The 20,208-nt window shown below is 52.0% G+C and overlaps 1 protein-coding gene across 1 annotated transcript in view; it reads left to right on the top strand.

The window, feature by feature from the left end:
• LOC115461778 (killer cell lectin-like receptor subfamily F member 1) overlaps nt 1-15,380 on the top strand; it is a 47,853-nt gene extending 32,473 nt beyond the window's left edge. Inside the window, exon 4 of the mRNA XM_030191824.1 lies at nt 15,092-15,380. Within this exon, the coding sequence (XP_030047684.1) occupies nt 15,092-15,257 (166 nt within the window). The 3' untranslated portion in view covers nt 15,258-15,380. The remainder of the gene's footprint in view (nt 1-15,091) is intronic.
• The last annotated feature ends 4,828 nt before the right edge of the window (nt 15,381-20,208 follow it).

The raw sequence follows: 20,208 nt of genomic DNA, 5'->3' as shown, positions 1-20,208 counted from the left end.
GTGAGCGATCCTCTCGGCGCCGACGCTTCTCGGGTGCCGACTCTCTTGGCTCCCCGGAGCTCTCAGTACCGTGCATGGAAGGAGAACGATGACGGTGCTTCTTAGCCTTCGCTCGACGCCCGTCATCGAGACTCCTCGGTACCGAAGAGGACGTGGAATCCTCACACCTCCTCGGGGCCGGGTCCACGAAAGGTCGGTCCCGGGGGGTCTGCATAGCAGTAGGCCTCGAGATAGGTGGAGACCCACTCGATGCCTCGCTGCTCCCAGCGTGATGCAGTAGTTCGGCAGGCATTACCTGCGCTCTAGATGTCGATACTTCCCTTGACTCCGACGTCGATGCCGCTGACCTCGGTACCAATGTTGATGCCGACATTGAAGGACTGAACCGATCTGCAAACAGCTTCTCACATTGAGCCTCCCAAGACACTTGGGTCCGTTTCTTCATTAGAGAGCACAGCTTGCACGCAGCTGGCAAATGCTCGGGTCCAAGGCACTGGAGACACCACGTGTGAGGGTCGGTACCCGAGATGGTCCGGTTGTAGCGAGTACAATGCTTGAAGCCGCTGGGAGTCCTCGATGACATGGACGGAAAAACAGCGGCTGCGAAATTAAAAGACTCGATCGTGTCAAATAAAAAAGCACAAAAAAGGGAAAAATGACCCGGCCGAGCAGCCTAAAGGCGACCGCAACAAAAAAGAAAGGAAACTTAAACAAGTGAAGAAAAACTAATAAAATAAGGAAAAAACTACTCTCTTTTTTTATTTATTTATTTTTTTAAAAAAAAACTACAATGGTGAAGTTGAAAACTTGAAAAAAGAGAAGCGGTAAACGCTGAAAAAAGGTCTCCTGAGCCGAAAAAAGAGCTTTCCACCAAAACCCACTTCTCCTCTTCCTCCACTTTCTATCTCAGATGATAACACCCTCATCCTCCCCGTCTCATCTGCCCGCAACCTCGGAGTCATCTTTCACTCCTCTCTCTCCTTCTCTGCACATATCCAGCAGATAGCCAAGACCTGCCGCTTCTTCCTCTTTAACATCAGCAAAATTCGCCCTTTCCTCTCTGAACACACCACCCGAACTCTCGTCCACGCTCTCATTACCTCTCGCCTTGACTACTGCAACCTACTCCTCACCGGCCTCCCACTTAGCCATCTATCCCCCCCCTTCAATCTGTTCAGAACTCTGCCGCACGTCTTATATTCCGCCAGAACCATTATACTCATATCACCCCCCTCCTCAGGTCACTTCACTGGCTTCCAATCAGATACCGCAATCAATTCAAGCTTCTCCTTCTTACCTACAAATGCACTCAGTCTGCAGCCCCTCATTACCTCTCTACCTTCATTTCCCCTTACGTTCCCGCCCGAAACCTCCGTTCACAGGACAAATCCCTCCTCTCAGTACCCTTCTCCACCACCGCCAACTCCAGGCTCCGCTCATTCTGCCTCGCCTCACCCTATGCTTGGAACAACCTTCCTGAGCCCATACGCCAAGCCCCCTCCCTGCCCATCTTCAAGTCTTTGCTTAAAGCCCACCTCTTCAATGCTGCGTTCGGCACCTAACCCTTACCGTTCAGTAAATCCAGACTGCCCCAATTTGACTGTCCCTATCGGACTAACTGTTCACTTGTCTTTTAGATTGTAAGCTCTTTGAGCAGGGACTGTCCCTCTGTTAAATTGTACAGCGCTGCGTAACACTAGTAGCGCTTTAGAAATGTTAAGTAGTAGTAGTAGTAGTAGTAGTAGCAAGCTGAATACACACAGACACAGACACACACACACACGCGCACGCGCGCTGCCACAAGATATCCCAAACAAATGGAAGGTAACAGAAAGCCCTGAACAGGGAACACAGATACAAAACCAGAGCACAGAACAACGTTCTGACAGAGAACTGCAAAGGCTTTAGCCACAAAGAAACGTAACGCCAAAGCAGGGGAAGCAGAAACATGTAGGCTTAAGTACTACCCACTGACGTCAGCTCAAACCCTGACAGCCAATCAGGAAGGAAGTCCACACCTCTCCCCTGCCAGACCGGCAGAATCACAACATTGATAATGTACCTTAAGAAATGCACTTAGCATAGCAATTACCGTAATGCATGTATGATTGATTTCCACCTACTAAAAAGTTCTAACACAAGCTAAAAATGTTTATTATCACTAATGTGTAAAACAAACTGAGAAACATCTACAAAGATTGGATGGGGGGGGGAGCCCAAAATGAACAAAAAATGAAGGTAAAATTATGTATCATACCTGATCATTTTCTTTCCATTAATCATAGCTGATCAATCCATAGACTGCTGGGTTGTGTCCATCTACCAGCAGGTGGAGATAGAGAGCAATCCTTTTGCCTCCCTATATGTGGTCATGTGCTGCCGGAAACTCCGCAGTATGTCGATATCCAAGCTCCATCCGCAGGACTCAGCACTTAGAGAATTACACCCACAAAGGGACACTCTGCCCAGCTCACCACCGCCGAAACGGGGGAGGGGAATTAACCCAGCTCATCCCCACACAAGTGGGGGAGGGGAATCCGTCCAGCTCATCCCCGCGGAGCGGGGGAGAGACACCACACCCGCCGATGCGGGGGGATCTGGCTTATCCTGCAACCGCAACCGCGGGAGGAGCTGACTGACCCTAACACCGCCGAAGCGGGAGGGGTACAAAGCTGCCCTACAACCGCCCGAAGCGGGAGGGAGCGCCGGCAGAATTTCAGGTCTCAATCCAGCCCCGTAAAACGGAGGGGAGAGGAATGCAGCAGCTCACTGTAACACAAACTCGTCTCAACTCTTGAAGAATCCAATTAAAAAAACTTGAACACGAAGTCCTCCTGAACTGAAGACTAAACTTGCAGCTGAAATGCAACCAGAATATAAACAGTACAGATATCTGGGAGGGGCTATGGATTGATCAGCTATGATTAATGGAAAGAAAATTATCAGGTATGATACATAATTTTACCTTCCATTTCATCATGCTGATCAATCCATAGACTGGTGGGATGTACCGAAGCAGTACTCACCCAGGGCGGGACATAGAAATCCCTGACCGCAACACTGAAGCTCCAAACCGGGCCTCCGCCCGAGCAGCCACAGTCAAGCGGTAATGCCTGGAGAAGGTATGGGCCGACGCCCAAGTTGCCGCCTTGCAAATCTCTTCCAAGGAGACGGACCCGGCCTCTGCCATCGAGGCCGCCTGAGCTCTCGTGGAGTGAGCCTTCAGCTGGATAGGCGGCACCTTCCCTGCGGCCACATAAGCCGCTGCAATGGCTTCCTTGACCCATCTTGCCACTGTAGGCTTAGCAGCCTGCAGACCCTTACGAGGATCTGCAAACAGGACAAACAGATGATCCGACTTCCGGAAATCATTGGTCACTTCCAAGTATCTGATGATGACTCGTGTCACATCCAGATATTTGAGAGCAGAGTATTCCTCTGGGTAGTCCTCCCTACGAAAGGATGGGAGACAGAGCTGCTGATTCATATGGAAGCGAGAAACAATCTTGGGCAGGAAGGAAGGCACTGTGCGAATAGACACTCCTGCCTCAGTGAACTGCAGAAAAGGCTCTCGACATGAGAGTGCCTGGAGCTCGGAAACTCTTCTGGCTGAAGTGATAGCCACCAAAAAGACTGCTTTCAACGTCAGGTCTTTCAGAGATGCCCTTGACAAGGGTTCAAAAGGCGGCTTCTGCAAGATTGAGATTCCACGCAGGCACCACTGAGTGCAGAGGAGGGCGCAGGTGATTAACTCCCTTGAGAAAACGCACCACATCTGGCTGCGAAGCCAGGAAGCACCCTTCAGGCGACCCCTGAAACAAGCCAGAGCCGCAACCTGGACTTTAAGGGAACTGAGCGACAGGCTTTCTCCAGACCTTCTTGCAGGAACGCCAACACTGAAGAAATTGGAGCAGTGAAGGGAGAAAGTGAGCCTGCTTCACACCACGCTGCAAAGGTACGCCAAACCCTGGCGTAAGCAGTAGAAGTAGAGCGCTTCCTCGCTCTCAGCATAGTGGCGATGACCTTGTCTGAGAAGCCCTTCTTCCTCAGACGCTGCCGCTCAATAGCCAGGCCGTAAGACCAAAGGGGGAGGGATCCTCCATCACCACGGGACCCTGATGCAACAGGCCCTGCTCCGCTGGCAGTCGCAGAGGTTCGTCCACTGAGAGCCTGATCAAGTCCGCATACCAGGGACGTCTGGGCCAGTCCGGACCCACCAGGATTACCCGGCCCGGATGCTTTGCCACCCAGTCTAGCACCCTGCCCAACATGGGCCAGGGCGGGAACACATAGAGAAGCTCCTGTGTCGGCCACTGTTGGAGGAGAGCATCTACTCCCAGAGATCGAGGGTCCCGTCCTCTGCTGAAAAAGCGCGGCACTTGGCAATTGACCGATGATGCCATCAGATCTAGGCTCGGCTGGCCCCAGCACTTCGTGATGTCCAAGAACGCCTGAGCCGATAGCTGCCACTCTCCGGGATCCAAGGTATGGCGACTGAGAAAGTCCGCCTTGACATTCATGACTCCGGCAATGTGGGCCGCTGACAGCTGTTCCAGGTTCGCTTCCGCCCACTGGCAAAGATTCATAGCCTCCTTGGCTAGAGGGGCGCTCTTGGTACCTCCCTGGCGGTTGACATAGGCCACAGCCGTGGCATTGTCCGACAGGACCCGTACTGGCTTCAGCGCCAGTACCGGGAGGAACTCCAAAAGCGCCAACCGAATGGCTCTGAGTTCCAGGAGGTTGATAGACTACTTTGCCTCTGCAGGAGACCAGAGCCCCTGCGCTGTCCTTCCCAAGCAGTGGGCTCCCCAGCCCAACAAAGAGGCGTCCGTCGTGACCACAATCCACTCCGGGGTCACAAGAGGCATTCCTGCAGACAACTTGTCTGTCTTCAGCCACCAGCTCAGCGCCTTGCGCACTGCTGGGTCCAAGGGAAGGCGCACAGCATAATCCTCCAACACTGGAGTCCAGCGCTGCAGCAGAGAGTGTTGGAGTGGTCTCATATGAGCCCTGGCCCAGGGCACTACTTCCATCGTGGCCGTCATAGAGCCCAACAGCTGCACATAGTCCCAAGCCCGAAGAGGAGAGGCTACTAGGAACTGGTCCACCTGAGCCTGAAGTTTGACAATCCGATTGTCCGGCAGGAACACTCTGCCCACTTGGGTGTCGAAACGAACTCCCAGATACTCCAGGGACTGAGTCGGGCGCAGCTGGCTTTTCTCCCAGTTGATGATCCATCCCAGGGAGCCCAAAAGAGGAATCACCCGGTACACAGCTTTGCCGCACTCTGCATAAGAGGGGGCTCGGATCAACCAGTCGTCCAGATAAGGATGGACTTGGACTCCTTCCTTTCTCAGGAAGGCCGCGATGACCACCATTACTTTGGAGAAGGTCCGCGGAGCAGTAGCCAACCCGAACGGGAGGGCTCTGAACTGGAAGTGTCGGCCCAGGACTGCAAAACGCAGAAAGCGTTGATGAGGCCAGATGGGAATATGCAAGTACGCTTCCTTGATGTCCAAGGATGCCAGGAACTCCCCTGCCTTCACTGCCGCTATAACAGAGCGGAGAGTCTCCATGCGAAAGTGCCGAACTTTCAAGGCCCGATTGACCCCTTTGAGGTCGAGGATAGGCCGGACAGAACCTCCTTTCTTTGGTACCACAAAGTAAATGGAGTAACGTCCCTTGCCAAGCTGATTTACTGGCACCGGAATGACCGCGCCCAGGCGGATCAGATTGTCCAAAGTCTGCTGCACTGCCACAGCTTTGACCGGAGACTTTCAGGGAGAGAGTACAAACCCGTCTCTTAAGGGTCGGCAGAACTCTAGCTTGTAGCCGTCTCTGATGACTTCCAGCACCCAAGCGTCTGAAGTTACTCTGGTCCACTCGCCCAGAAACGAGGACAGCCGTCCTCCAATCTGCACTGGGGCGTGGACCAAGGCCCCGTCATTGGGTACGAGACCCTGGGGGAGGACCGGAGGGCGCACCTCCGGGACGGCGGTCTCTGCGAAAGGAATGCTGCTTGGGGGAGAAGTTCCTCTTGAAGGAAGAGGGGGCAGAAGAGCCCGACCTTCCCGGGCGGTACCGACGGGCTTCCTGAAACCGTCCTCTGGAGGTACCGGGGCGAGTACGGGCCCGAGCCCTGACCTCTGGTAACCTCTTGCCCTTAGACGTGCCGAGATCGGTCACGATTTTATCCAGCTCGATCCCAAAGAGCAGCTTGCCTTTAAAAGGCAATTTAGCCAGGCGGGACTTAGAGGCGTGGTCAGCAGACCAATACTTCAGCCAAAGCCACCGCCGTGCAGAGATTGTCTGAGCCATACCTTTAGCCGAGGCTCTCAAGACATCATACAGCAAGTCTGCCAAATAGGCCAAGCCCGATTCCAGGGCCGGCCAATCAGCCCTCAAGGAAGGATCCGAGGGGGAAGCCCGCTGCACCCTAGTCAGGCACGCCCTAGCCACATAGGAGCCGCACACTGAGGCCTGCAAACTTAAAGCAGCCGCCTCAAAGGACGACCTTAAGGCCGCCTCCAATCTTCTGTCTTGGGCGTCCTTTAGGGCCGTGCCACCTTCCACCGGCAACGCCGTTTTCTTAGTCACCGCAGTGATTAAAGAATCCACGGTAGGCCACAGAAAGGCCTCACGTTCACCTTCAGGCAAAGGATATAGGCGGGACATAGCCCTAGCCACTTTGAGGCTCGCTTCCGGGACATCCCATTGAGCTGAAATCAAGGTGTGCATGGCATCATGCATGTGGAAGGTTCTAGGCAGGCGCTTCGTCCCCAGCATAATGGCGGAGCCAACAGGGGCTGAGGGAGAGACGTCCTCCGGAGAGGAAATCTTCAAAATGCTCATGGCCTGCAATAACAGGTTGGGCAAATCCTCTGAGCGAAAGATTCGCGCTGCAGAGGGGTCATCCGCTCCATCCGAGCGGGAATCCGTCTCCACCAAGGAATCCCCAAAGGACTGTTGGGAGAACTCAGATACGCTGCCCTCATCTACATCGGAGGAGACAAAGTCCTCCAAGGCCTGGGAATCCACCCGAGGGCGTTTACTTCCGGGGGCCTCAACCTCTTTATCAAATGAGGGAGCAGGGGCAGCGTTTTGCATAAGGAAGGCCTGATGCAGCAGCAAAATAAACTCGGGGGAGAAACCCCCCAGACTGTGCACTTCCGCAGTCTGGGCCACAGCCCTAGACGCCCCCTCAACCGGCGCTCGCAAGAGCGGGGGAGAGACATGCTGCGCATCCAAGATGGCGTCCGGCGCGACACTCCGCGAAGGAGCTGCGCGGGAAGAACAGCGCTTAACTTTAGCCGCTTTTTTGCCATCGCCCAAATTAAGGGCGTTCATGGCATTAACGTCTCCCACCTCAAGGGCGGCCCAAGAAGAAGCCGTCCGAGCAGCGTGGCCGGCCAAGATGGCGGAGGCGAGCAGCGGGGGATGGGCGTTTATGGCGGGAAAAACCGCCACACTGAAAGAAGGACCGGGACACTCATCGGCCTCCAAACTGCCACCCAACAAGGGCGAATCAGGCTTTACGACCCCCGCATCCCCTCTAGAAGCGCACATGCGATCCGGGGAGCGATTCCTTGCGCCCTCGCCCTCCGACGCCATAGGCCACGTGGAGAACAATCGGGGAACCCCCTGCCCGCTACAAAAAGGTAAAAATTACCTGCTTTCCGCTCCGAGCTGTAACGAACTGGTGTCCCAGTGAGGAGCTGCAATAAACGTTTAAATAAACGTCGAGATAAACGCCCTTAAGGACGTCCAAAAATTTTCTTTTTTTTTTTTTAACGGAGCCAGCGGGAGGGGGGAGAAAAGGAGGGACCTGGCACCACCAGGTTTGCACTTGCTCAAGAAGAGCCCTCAACCCCAGGCACTCAACAAAACCTAAAAATTAGGCTTGGAGACCTAGCCAGAGCTGCTGCTGTGTGTGACCACCACCTGCTGAGATAGAGAACATACTGAGGAGTTTCCGGCAGCACATGACCACATATAGGGAGGCAAAAGGATTGCTCTCTATCTCCACCTGCTGGTAGATGGACACAACCCACCAGTCTATGGATTGATCATGATGAAATGGAAATAAACATTTTTGCCATGCCTAATCAGAAGAGAATAGTACCAATGCTGGGTCACTAGTGGCAGCTTATCTACTGCGTTAGAAGCCAGCTCTTTCTGGATGTCTATGATCTGGTAGGTAATTATCTCCTTCTTTGGCCTTTGATGTGTACTGTAAAGAGGGACTAATTATCAGTAGCTTATAAGCTGTATGAAACAGCTGTATGGGTGAGGTTTTTAGCTTTCTCTATCATTTTTTTGAGAAATATACCTTCTAATATGAAATTAAACATGAATTTAGTTGAAACCTAGTTTGACGGGGGTGGGGGGCATTCCCCTCCCCTCCCCTCCCCCAACACAAATTGCATGTCTGGAAAGGGATATGTAAAAGATAATGTTGTGGGGGGGACGTGAAGGGGGTACTGGCCCCCAAAACAACCTGGAAGAGAAAAGGGAGAGAGATTACTGGTCTTAGTGTGTTTTGTATTTTTTGGGTTATGGGTGGGACTTGTCCTCCGTGGTGTGGTGGGAATTGTGGGAACTAACCTAGAACCATAGGATACATACTGCAGCAATCCTGACCAGGGACACTCAATGAAATTACATGGAAATTCTTAGGAGGAAATATTTTTTTCACTCAACGAATAGTTAAGCTCTGGAACTCATAGCCAGTGTGGCATCAGCAGCCAGTGTATCTGGGTTAAAAAAGGTGAAATTAGGCCTTACCTGCTAATTTTCTTTCCTCTAGACCCTCCAGACCGGTCAAGACGCTTGGGTTATGCATGTCTACCAGCAGAGGGAGACTGAGAACACTAACTTCAAACTGAGTACATATAACCTGTGCTAGCCCTCTATCTCCAGTATCCACTTAGCAAAGCAGAGAAACAAATCCCTGTAACAGTAACTCTGAAACTAATAAAAACCCCTGTACCTGGAAAACTAATAGTTAAACACCAACAGTGTGCTTAAACAGATGAAACGCCCAGGTGTCCCACTCTGCATAATATTAGAGTCAAAGAAAGTTCTCCGACCAAACTGAATATAAAATGAACAGACATAGCAGAACACGGCTCAAAATACTTCTGATAATTGACACGGCTGAAAAATACTTCTGATAATTGACACGGCTGAAAAATACTTCTGATAAGAGACAGGGTGGGCTCTTGACCGGTCTGGAGGGTCTAGAGGAAAGAAAATTAGCAGGTAAGGCCTAATTTCACCTTCCTCAGCAACCCTCCAGACCGGTCAAGACGCTTGGGAAGTACCAAAGCAGTAGACACATTAAGGGTGGGACCCACTAAAAGCAGAAGACAACACAGCCGCTCCAAACCGAGCATCCTCTTTTGCCTGCACATCAATCCTATAATGCTTTACAAAAGAATGAATGGACGACCACGCCGCCGCCTTACAAATGTCCTGCGGAGGAATAAAACTACTCTCCGCCCAAGAGGCGGCTACCCCCCGAGTAGAGTGTGCCTTCAGTACCGAGGGAACTGCCCGACGCTTCAACAAATACGCCGAGGCAATAGTCTCCTTCAACCATCTAGCCAGAGTAGCCTTGGAAGCCGCTTCCCCCTTTCTGGGACCTCCAAACAAAATGAACAAACGATCCGACGCTCGGAAGTCCTGCGTTCTGCTCAAATACGACCGCAAAATGCGTCGAACATCCAACTTAGCCAAACGACGTTGAGAGAGATCACCCGACCTATCCCCCAACACTGGTAACGAAATCACCTGATTTACATGAAAGGAGGATACCACCTTAGGAACAAACGAAGGAACTGTCCGCAAAGTCACTTTCTCCTTAGCCAAGGAGAGAAAAGGCTCTCTACAAGACAAAGCCTGTAGCTCCGAAATTCTACGCGCCGAAGTAATGGCCACCAGAAACACTGTCTTTAAAGTAAGATCTTTACACGAGATGGAAGCCAACGGTTCAAACGGAGGGCCTACCAGAGCCTCCAAGACCAAATTCAAATCCCAAGGCGGAACCGTCGGCCGACGAGGCGGACGAAGCAACTTGACAGCTTTCAAGAACCGCCCCATGTCCGGCGAAGCCGCCAAGGAAATCCCCTGAATCTTTCCACGGAAACAAGACAACGCTGAAACCTGCACTTTCAGGGAAGAGAGCGAGAGCCCCCTGTCAAGACCGTCCTGCAGGAACTCCAAAACTTCCGCGACCGAAACACGTAGAGGAACATAATCCCGCTCTTGACACCAGTTCTCAAAAATGCGCCACACCCGCACATAAGCCAAAGAAGTAGACTACTTACGAGAACGCAACATGGTATCAATTACCCTGGCCGAAAAACCTTTCTTCCTCAATCTGAGCCTCTCAAGAGCCAGGCCGTAAGCGAGAATGGAGCAGGGTCGGCCATCTCGATCGGCCCCTGAACCAATCTCACCCTGGGCCCCAACGGGATCGGCGCCTGCACTAACAACCGAACCAGGTCTCCGTACCACGGACGTCGAGGCCAATTGGGCGCAATCAGAACCACTAGACCTGCATGGCGCCCGATCCGCTGCACCACACGGCCCACCAGCGGCCACGGCGGAAATACATAGAGCAACTGTTGAGTCGGCCACGGGAGCACTAGCGCGTCGATGCCCTCGGCCCGAGGATCTCTTCGACGACTGAAGAAGCGAGCGACCTGAGCGTTGTCGGCCGATGCCATGAGATCCAGCACCGGCCGACCCCATTCCAACACCAGTCGATTGAACACTGAGGGATGGAGGGACCACTCCCCGGGGTCTAACGTGTGCCTGCTTAGAAAATCCGCGCTCACGTTGTCCACCCCTGCCACGTGGCCCGCCGAGAGACCCTGAAGATGAGCTTCTGCCCACAACATTAACTCCGCCGCCTCCACAGCTAGCGCTTGGCTCTTCGTTCCCCCCTGCCGATTTACATATGCGACGGCCGTGGCATTGTCGGAAAGCACCCTGACTGCCTTGCCTTCTAACAGACTGTGAAAGGACCGAAGAGCCAACCGAATTGCTCGAGTCTCCAGGCGATTGATGGACCAAGATGCTTCCTCCAACGTCCAACGTCCCTGGGCTACCTGACCCAGGCAATGCGCTCCCCAGCCCGAGAGACTCGCATCCGTGGTCAGCACCGTCCAATCGGGAGAGTCCAGCGGCATGCCCTTCGCCAGATTCGGAGAGTGGAGCCACCAGCGAAGGCTGCGACGGACAACCCCCGACAGAGGAAAACTCTCCTCCAGGTCCTGAGACTGAGGGGACCAACGAGACAACAAAGCTCTCTGTAATTCTCTCATATGGGCCCTGGCCCAAGGAACCACCTCTATTGTTGCTGCCATCAGACCCAACACCTGAAGATACGCCCGAGCCGAAGGCGCTCTCTGCGCTCAGAGCCGCCGGATCTGCCCCTGCAGCTTGGAGATGCGAGGAGCTGTCAAAAACACCCGGCCCTTCTTCGTGTCGAAGCAAACTCCCAGATACTCCAGAGACTGGGAAGGCACCAGGTGACACTTTGCCAGATTGACCACCCAACCGAGCGACTGTAAGAAGGTCACCACCCGGCCGGTGGCCTCCTCGCTCTCTGACCTTGATTTGGCCCGAATCAACCAGTCGTCCAGATACGGATGAACCAAAATACCCTGCAAGCGCAGCACCGCCGCCACCACCACCATCACCTTGGAGAAGGTGCGAGGCGCCGTCGCCAGGCCGAATGGCAGCGCACAAAACTGAAAATGCCTCCCTAAGACCACAAAGCGAAGAAAACGCTGGTGCGCCTCTAGAATGGGAATGTGTAAGTAAGCCTCTGTCAGGTCTAGAGACGTCAGAAACTCTCCTTCTTGCACCGCTACAATAACTGAGCGTAATGTCTCCATCCGAAAGGAGGGAACCTTTAGGGCCGCATTGACCTTCTTGAGGTCTAAAATGGGCCGGAAGGCACCCTCTTCCTTCTTGGGCACCACGAAGTAGATGGAGTAACAGCCCGTACCTCTTTCTAACCTGGGGACAGGAACCACCGCCCCTAAACCGATTAGACGCGACAGAGTGGCCCGTACTGCTCTTGCCTTGCATCTTGAATGACAGGGAGACACGAGAAAGAAATCGGAGAGGGGACTGTCGAATTCTAGGGCGTACCCGTCTCGCACTCTCTGCAGTACCCACTGGTCTGACGTGATCTGGACCCACCTCTGGTAAAACAAGCGTAAGCGAGCCCCCACGCGAACCAGAGGCTGGGTCCCCAAACCATCATTGAGACACCCGGGACGTACCGGACGCTCCCGAAGAGGCGCCTCGCCCCCCGCGACGGCCACCTCGAAAGGACTGGGTTCTCTGGAAAAACCGACCCCTAGTCCCCCCAGAAGACCTACCGGGCCGATACCGCCGAGCCTCCTGAAAACGCCCCCGCCCTGCTGCCCCCTTAGACACCTTGGGACGAAGCTCAGGAAGCCGAGGGGCCTTAGCATCACCAAGACCCTTCACCAACTTATCCAATTCCTCCCCGAAAAGCAAGGAGCCTCTAAAAGGAAGGGAACAAAGTTTAGTCTTGGAGGCGGCATCGGCCACCCAGCCCCGTAACCACAGGGCCCGCCGAGCCGCCACCGCAAAGGTCATGTTCTTAGCCGAGGCCCTCAACAAATCGTACAGCGCATCCGCCAAGAACGACGACCCCATCTCCAACTTGGCCAGATCTTGAACCAGAGAAGCCCTATCAGCCTGTGGGCTATCCAGGAGCCTCTCAGCCCAGCGAAAACAAGCCCGAGCCACTAGACCTCCACAAACAGACGCTTGCAGCGCCAAGGCAGACAGATCAAAACTCCGCTTTAGGAAGGTCTCCAATTTCCTATCCTGGGGGTCCCGCAACGCGGCCCCCCCATCCACAGGAATAGCAGTAGCCTTAGTCACTGCCGTAACCACGGCATCCACAGTCGGGGGCCTGAGAGACTCTCTGTCCTCCTGAGGAAGAGGATAGAGTTTGGTCACAGCTCGAGCTACCTTACACTGAGCCTCCGGCGAATGCCACTCCTGCGTGATCATATCTCTCAAGTCCGCATTCATAGGGAAAGAGCGAGAGACCCGCCTGATCCCCTTGACCAAAGGATCCACCTGCTTCCCATCCCCAATGGGAGCTGCCGCAGGATCAAACCTTAAAGTGGCAGACACCTGCTCAATGAGGTCCGATAATTCATCCCTGTGAAAAATCCTAACCACTGAGGGGTCTTCCCCAGGCAAAGACAGGTCCCCATCCTGCCCTGCCACCGACCCCTCCTCCTCTTCCAGGGGGCTAAAATCGCCCTCCGAATCCGGAGGAGAAAAGACCTCTACATCTTCAGAGCACTCCACTCGTGGTCTTTTAGCGGCAGCCCCCCCCCAACCTAGGGCTAAGGGACTCCGCACCCGATGGGCCCGCCTTCCAAGCCTGAAACAAACTCCAAACAAACTCTGGAGGGAACCCCATGCTGCCTGAGGCCTCCCCCCCAGCGGGACTCGAAATCGGGAGAGGCTGCGGCCCCACGACCGTCTCAGCGCCCAAGAGACCCGAATCCAAGATGGCGGCGGTTCCCGCCAAAATCGGGACCGCCGCTGAAGCGCCAACCTGAGCTGCACAACTCCCCTGCGAACCCGCAGAAGGGACCTCCGCAGCTAACACCGGTGGCGCGAGGGATGGGGCCTTGGGCTCTCCACAAAACCGGCAGGGACCGCCAGCCGCGTCAACACCCCGACGCGCGCACAGCCGGCAACGAAGTAACTTCCCCGACATACTCGCGCCTAACAACAAAACAGCTGATTACAACCGGCGAAGTTAAAAGACAGCAAAACAACACTCACCGGCGCTAGATTACTGACTCAGCTCTCCCAGGCCGGCTGAACAACTCCGGAGACACCGGAGTGCAGCTCCTGCAGCTCTCCACACGAGGTGGGTTTTTTTTTTTTTTTAAACTTTATTTGAGCCCTGCTGCTATAATCTGAATGGCACTCAAGGCTGCAGGATTAACACTGCAGCCGAGGCACAACGCTGGCCAAAACGGGAGAGCCAGTCGGGGGGAGGGACCCGGCCACCCGGGTGTGACACCCCAGAGGGGACAATGGCAGGCCCCACCGGACCTACCAACCCCTTGCACACTACAGCGTTCCAGGCACAGGGATTAACTGTTCTTTCACCAACTTATCCCCAGAAAATCAGGAAAAATTAACTAGTCTCACAAAACGGAACCTAACTCCTACCAGACCGGACAAGCTGCACAGGCTGCATGTCTACCCTCTGCTGAGACTGAGAAAATACTGGAGATAGAGGGCTAGCACAGGTTATATGTACTCAGTTTGAAGTTAGTGTTCTCAGTCTCCCTCTGCTGGTAGGCATGCATAACCCAAGCGTCTTGACCGGTCTGGAGGGTTGCTGAGGAAAAAAGGTTTAGACAAGTTCCTGGAGAAAAAGTCCATATTCCGCTATTAAGACAGACATGGGGAAGCCACTGCTTGTCCTGGGATTGGGATTCTGTCAGGTACTTGTGACCTGGATTGGTCACTGCAGGAAGCAGGATACTGGGCAACTTGGATCATTGGTCTGACCCAGTATGACTATTCTTATGTTCTTATCTTTATAAAATACACACAGCAACTGGACACCTAAATTCTTTGATAACCTAGCTGCCCTGTTATAAAATAACCTTCCAGAAGTATATGTTTGAAATTTGTAAATAAAAAAAATACTTTACATCCACAAAGCCTAGCAAACGTTTTTTAATCCCTGCTGCATTTTATGAGAAGGCAGTGCATGAGCCCTGCTGTTGGTACATGTTGCTGACTGCATTTAGAAGTAACACCATCTGAGAAGCAACTCCTAACCCTTTTGCTGCTGACCTTTGCTGAAATTTTAACTACTTGGTTGGGTCACTGTCAAGGGAAGGAGGTGTTTAATTCGTGGGCTCTGCAGTTCTCGCTCACCACTGCTCTCCCTGACCCAATGAGGCTTTCCTTGTCCTTTGGAGAATAGTTCCGTGCAAGTTTCTGTTCTCAACTGTATTCCACTGTGGCTTCACATATTTCTCATTTTTGTCTACAGATTTTTAAATATACATGGATCTTGGAGTAGTTTCAGCTGCGCACGAGTGTCTTCAGGGGAGCTATGGCAAGAGGTCTGTTTAAAGTCCTTTCAGTGGATCTGTGAAAAGAAGGCATATGAACTTCAGCGACATCAGCCTGGCCTGTTACCACCGTTCGCTCTTTAAACACCAGAACCAGCAGAAGCCCAGAATGAGAAAGCCCTTCGCTGGAGAGCTTCAAAACAGCCAGCACTAAGGGAGCTGCGTGAGATGCAATTAAAGATGGAAAACTTTGATCTGAAAAGTCCAAGAAAACTATTTCTCTCCTTGCACCTGTACGTCATACAATTTTGGCTCAGGCGTTTGAGGAGGATAAAGAAGGTCGGGTCAGGGTGGGGCCAGGGTGAGGTGGGCAGGGCTAGGATGGGGTACCGTGCACTCCGCTCCATGGATAAATCCTTCTTATCTGTTCCCTTCTCCACTACTGCCAACTCCAGACTTCGCGCCTTCTGTCTCGCTGCACCCTACGCCTGGAATAAACTTCCTGAGCCCCTACGTCTTGCCCCATCCTTGGCCACCTTTAAATCTAGACTGAAAGCCCACCTCTTTAACATTGCTTTTGACTCGTAACCACTTGTAACCACTCGCCTCCACCTACCGTCCTCTCCTCCTTCCTGTACACATTAATTGATTTGATTTGCTTACTTTATTTATTTTTTGTCTATTAGATTGTAAGCTCTTTGAGCAGGGACTGTCTTTCTTCTATGTTTGTGCAGCGCTGCGTACGCCTTGTAGCGCTATAGAAATGCTAAATAGTAGTAGTAGGTGGAATAAAGTGTTGCGGGGCTCAGGAAGTTTATTCCAGGCGTAGGGTGCAGCGAGACAGAAGGCACGAAGTCTGGAGTTGGCAGTAGTGGAGAAGGGAACTACTGGAGAAAATGCACCCGGGGGTGTCCTTTCGCCGGGGATGGGGGGGTCGCGCTGCACTCGGGGGGGGGGGGGGGCGCATCGGCGATCCGCCCCGGGTGTCAGCCACACTAGGAACGCCACTGCACTTTACAGCAAAAAGTAACCCTGGAGCTCACAGGTGAAAACAACTATCCATATCTAGGTTACTTGTTAATCTGTATTATTTACTGTTGGAAATATAAAGTTTTAGTTTTTTTGCTGACAATATTCACTTGATCATCTTTATGAAGGATAAGCAGTTTGGTTTCTGATCTCAACCATAAATTAATTAAATTACTAAGATGCGTAGGTGCCTATGTGCATACTACGCACGTCAAATTAGAACTATCACCCGGCTACCGTGTGCTCTGGGTGGTAATTCTAATTTTGACGCACGTCCAAAATGCATGGCAGAAAATAATTTCTATTTTCTACCATGTGGCACTAACCTGGCGGTAATCGGCAGTGTACGCGCACTGACAATTATCGCCTGGTTAACGCATGAGGCCTTTAGCGCTAAGTCAACGGGTGGTGGTAAGGTCTCAGGCTCAAAATGGACGCGTGCTGATTTTTATTTTGCTGCACCTCCATTTTTAGGGGGCGTGCTGAAAAATGGACCTGCGTGCGTCCAATACACACGCCTACACTAGTGCAGGCCATTTTTCAGCACACCTTAGTAAAAGGGCCCCCATCAAACATATAAATTGCGAGTGACCGTACTCACCCGCAAATGCGCAGTAGAGACTTTCCCTCTGTCCCGCCCCCACGTCAATACGTGATGACGGGGGCGGGACAGAGAGGGAAACTGCGCGAAGGGGAGAGAGGGAACCGCCAAGGTCGCTACCGCTCCTCCCCTCACCCAGAGTCACCGCCGCTGCCCCCCCCTACACCCAGCCCGGGCCCTCTCTTCGCAATTCAACTTACAGCACCGAAAACGCAGCAGGCAGATCAGCTGAGCTGCTGTCGGCCTTCCTTCCATGCCTCTGTCCCGCCCTCGCCGACGTTACGTCACACGAGGGCGGGATACAGGCAGAGAAGGAAGGCCGATGGCAGCTCAGCTGATCTGCCTGCTGCGGTTTCAGCGCTGTAAGTTGAATCGTGAAGAGAGGGCCCGGGCCGGGTGGAAGGGGGGGGGGCGGTGGCGACGACTCCGGGGGGGGGGAACGGTAGCTGCGACCTCAGGGGGGGAGGGGCGGCGGCGACCTGGCGAGGAGGGTAGCTGGAAATCTCGCCCGTTTTAACGGGCATAACGGCTAGTGTTACATAAGTGGCAAAAGTGATCATGAGCTGATTTAGAATATAGAAAAATCTTCAGCAATATGGTTATCACGTGAATCTAATTCACTTACGTTGAAACCAATGTTTTGGGGTAAATTATTTTCATTTGTTGATGATATTGTTACTTTAGGATTTCATTGTGACAATCAATTAAGATTCCAATTTGCAAATTAAGATATACAAAAATTAATGTTATTATCAATTACAGATGATAGGGCAGTTAAAACCCTTTTAAAATAAATTTAATTTGATAGAGGTTGTGTATGCCCTGAGTACCTGCAGATTGAATTATTGTAACTCATTTTTCATGGTTTAAGACTACAGCTGGTTCAAAATACAGTGGCACATTTAGTATCTGGAAAGAAAAAGACTGACCACATTTCTGATGTCCAGGCTCAACTGCACTGGCTACCTGTTTCAGCAAGGATTACTTTCAAAATACTGTGCTTTGTGTACAAGGCTTTTCAAATGAGTTCTCCTAAGTATTTTTTTGATAGGACATGTCAAGTGTCTCAGTGCTTGCTGTATTCATCTCAACACAGCTCAACGTCCTGCTCTTCAGCTCCCCCCATTAACCTTAGTTAGACTTACTTCAACAAGAAAACATGCTTTTTTTGTGATGCTGGACTTTTTTTTTTTTTTGGAACTCCGTACTGATAGAAATTGGTAGTATTAACAGCTATGTTCACTTTCGTAAAGCTTTAAAAACATGGCTTTTTTGTGAACATATTTGGAAGTTTCTAAATACGATGAGGATTCTTTCTTTTTTTTTCTTTAATTTGTTAAGTTTATTGTAAATTGCTTTGTATATAATTGTGATTCTATAATGTTGATGAAAAATAAAATGTTTCTGAAGACCCTCTGGCAAGGCCAATCTCTCTAGCCTTCAAAAGGATTCATTTTTTCTGCTTTGCTCCTCAGAATAAGAAAAGAGCCTAGTTCATCCTCAGACACTGATAAATTAGCCATATGTCTCCTCAGAATGGATGGCAGACCCTTGTTTTCTGTGACCTGTACTTGCACCTCCTGTGACATCGGAGCAGGTCATAATGCTGTTGTGTTATTCTTTAATGACAGTCTTAGCCTGTGCAAAGAGCTGCCAGGAAGTTTCCTTCCCATTTCAACATAAAGTGAAATTCTGAAAAGCATGCGTACTCCCAACTGACTGGAAACTGACACGTCTCAAAATTATGTCACCAAAACTGCAATCAAAGGAGTTAAGGACAGTCACACCCAGATGAGTCACAAAACAGACATCTATCAGGGGTCCATGATGCACCATTAGAGATGATTACCCTGAAGAGGATGCTACTACTACTACTACTACTTAGCATTTCTATAGCGCTGCCAGGGTTACGCAGCACTGTACAAGTTTAGGCAAGGGGAAGGACAGTCCCTGCTCAAGCGAGCTTACAATCTAAAGGTAGTAAAACTATGTAGTCAGTGTAGGTATCTGGAATGGGGAAGGTTAGGCGCCAAAAGCAAGGGAGAAGAGATGGGCTTTGAGTAAGGACTTGAAAATGGGCAGGGAGGGCGCACGGCGTATGGGCTCAGGAAGTCTGTTCCAGGCATAAGGTGAGGCGAGGCAGAAGGGGCGGAGTCTGGAGTTAGCGGTGGTGGAGAAGGGTACAGATAGGAGTGATTTGTCCTGAGAGCGGAGGTTACGGGTGGGAACATACGGGGAGAGGAGGGTAGAGAGGTAATGGGGGGCTGCAGATTGAGTGCACTTGAAGGTCAGTAGGAGAAGCTTGAATTGTATACGGTAGTGGATCGGGAGCCAGTGAAGCGACTTGAGGAGAGGGGTGATATGAGAGTATCGGTTCACGCGGTAGATAAGACGTGCGGCGGAGATAGGTGGCTAAGCGGGAGGCCAGCGAGGAGAAGGTTGCAATAGTCAAGACGAGAGGTAACGAGTGAGTGGACGAGAGTTCGGGTGGTCTGTTCAGAAAGAAATGGGCGAATTTTGCTAATATTATAGCGGAAGAAGCGACAGGTCTTAGCTGTCTGCTGGATATGGGCAGAGAAGGAGAGGGAGGAGTCGAAAATGACTCCGAGATTGCGGGCTGAAGAGACGGGGAGGATGAGGGCATTGTCAACAGGATGCAGTTATAACCTCCTCTCAAATAACATATATCTTAGTTGGGTACTTAATCCTGCTGCAAATTTTTCCCTTACATGGTATTGAAGTCCCACCCAGTGTATCCCAACATTCACTGGGCAGGGCACCACCTTTTTGAAGGTGGCACCCTAGGAGGAGGGAATGCTACTTCCTTCTCCCTTCTAAAGTAACTGGGGGGGGGGGGGGTTGGGAGGCACTAGGCCACCAGGGTGGGGGTAGGGTTGCTCACTGGTCCACCAGGGACAGTTCTTTGGTATCAGGAGGGTAAGGGGTCCACCAGACCTCCAGCCCCCTTGTGCCCTTGTGTCAGGGGGGGAAGGGTCTGGAGAAGACAATGGGCCACCAGGAAATATTGTCCGGGGAGGTTAGGGGGGCTGTAAGCATGGAAATGCATGCTGGACAGGGCTCCCCATTCCTCCGCAAACCCAAATGCGAGCTCCGAGCTGGCGTAGAGTTTGCTGCAGGAGCAGTCACAATGCTTGGTGCGCTGTGCACTGAGCATAGGGAAGGAATAGGTAATGCCCTGTTTTGCATGCATTTGCATGCTGCTTGCAGTCATAGCCGGCGAGCTCATTGTTTCACGCGCTTGCTGGTTCTTATCATGGGATGGGAGCAAACATGAGTGCTAGTACAGGCACATGCTTGCTTCTGATCATCGAGTTTCTGCTCTAGGTCTGAGGATCTCTCCAGTACTGAGGGAAGATCAGTGATTTAGAGATTGAACAGGGTGGGGCTTTCAACCTGAGTCTTCTGGTGTTTATTTTTACCTTACAGTTTACAGGGAGGACTAGA

The sequence above is a fragment of the Microcaecilia unicolor genome, chromosome 2 (assembly GCF_901765095.1).
Source record: "Microcaecilia unicolor chromosome 2, aMicUni1.1, whole genome shotgun sequence".
NCBI classification, from domain to species: domain Eukaryota; kingdom Metazoa; phylum Chordata; class Amphibia; order Gymnophiona; family Siphonopidae; genus Microcaecilia; species Microcaecilia unicolor.
The sequence above is the reverse complement of the archived record's forward strand: the minus strand, read 5'-3'. Positions and strand labels throughout refer to the sequence as shown.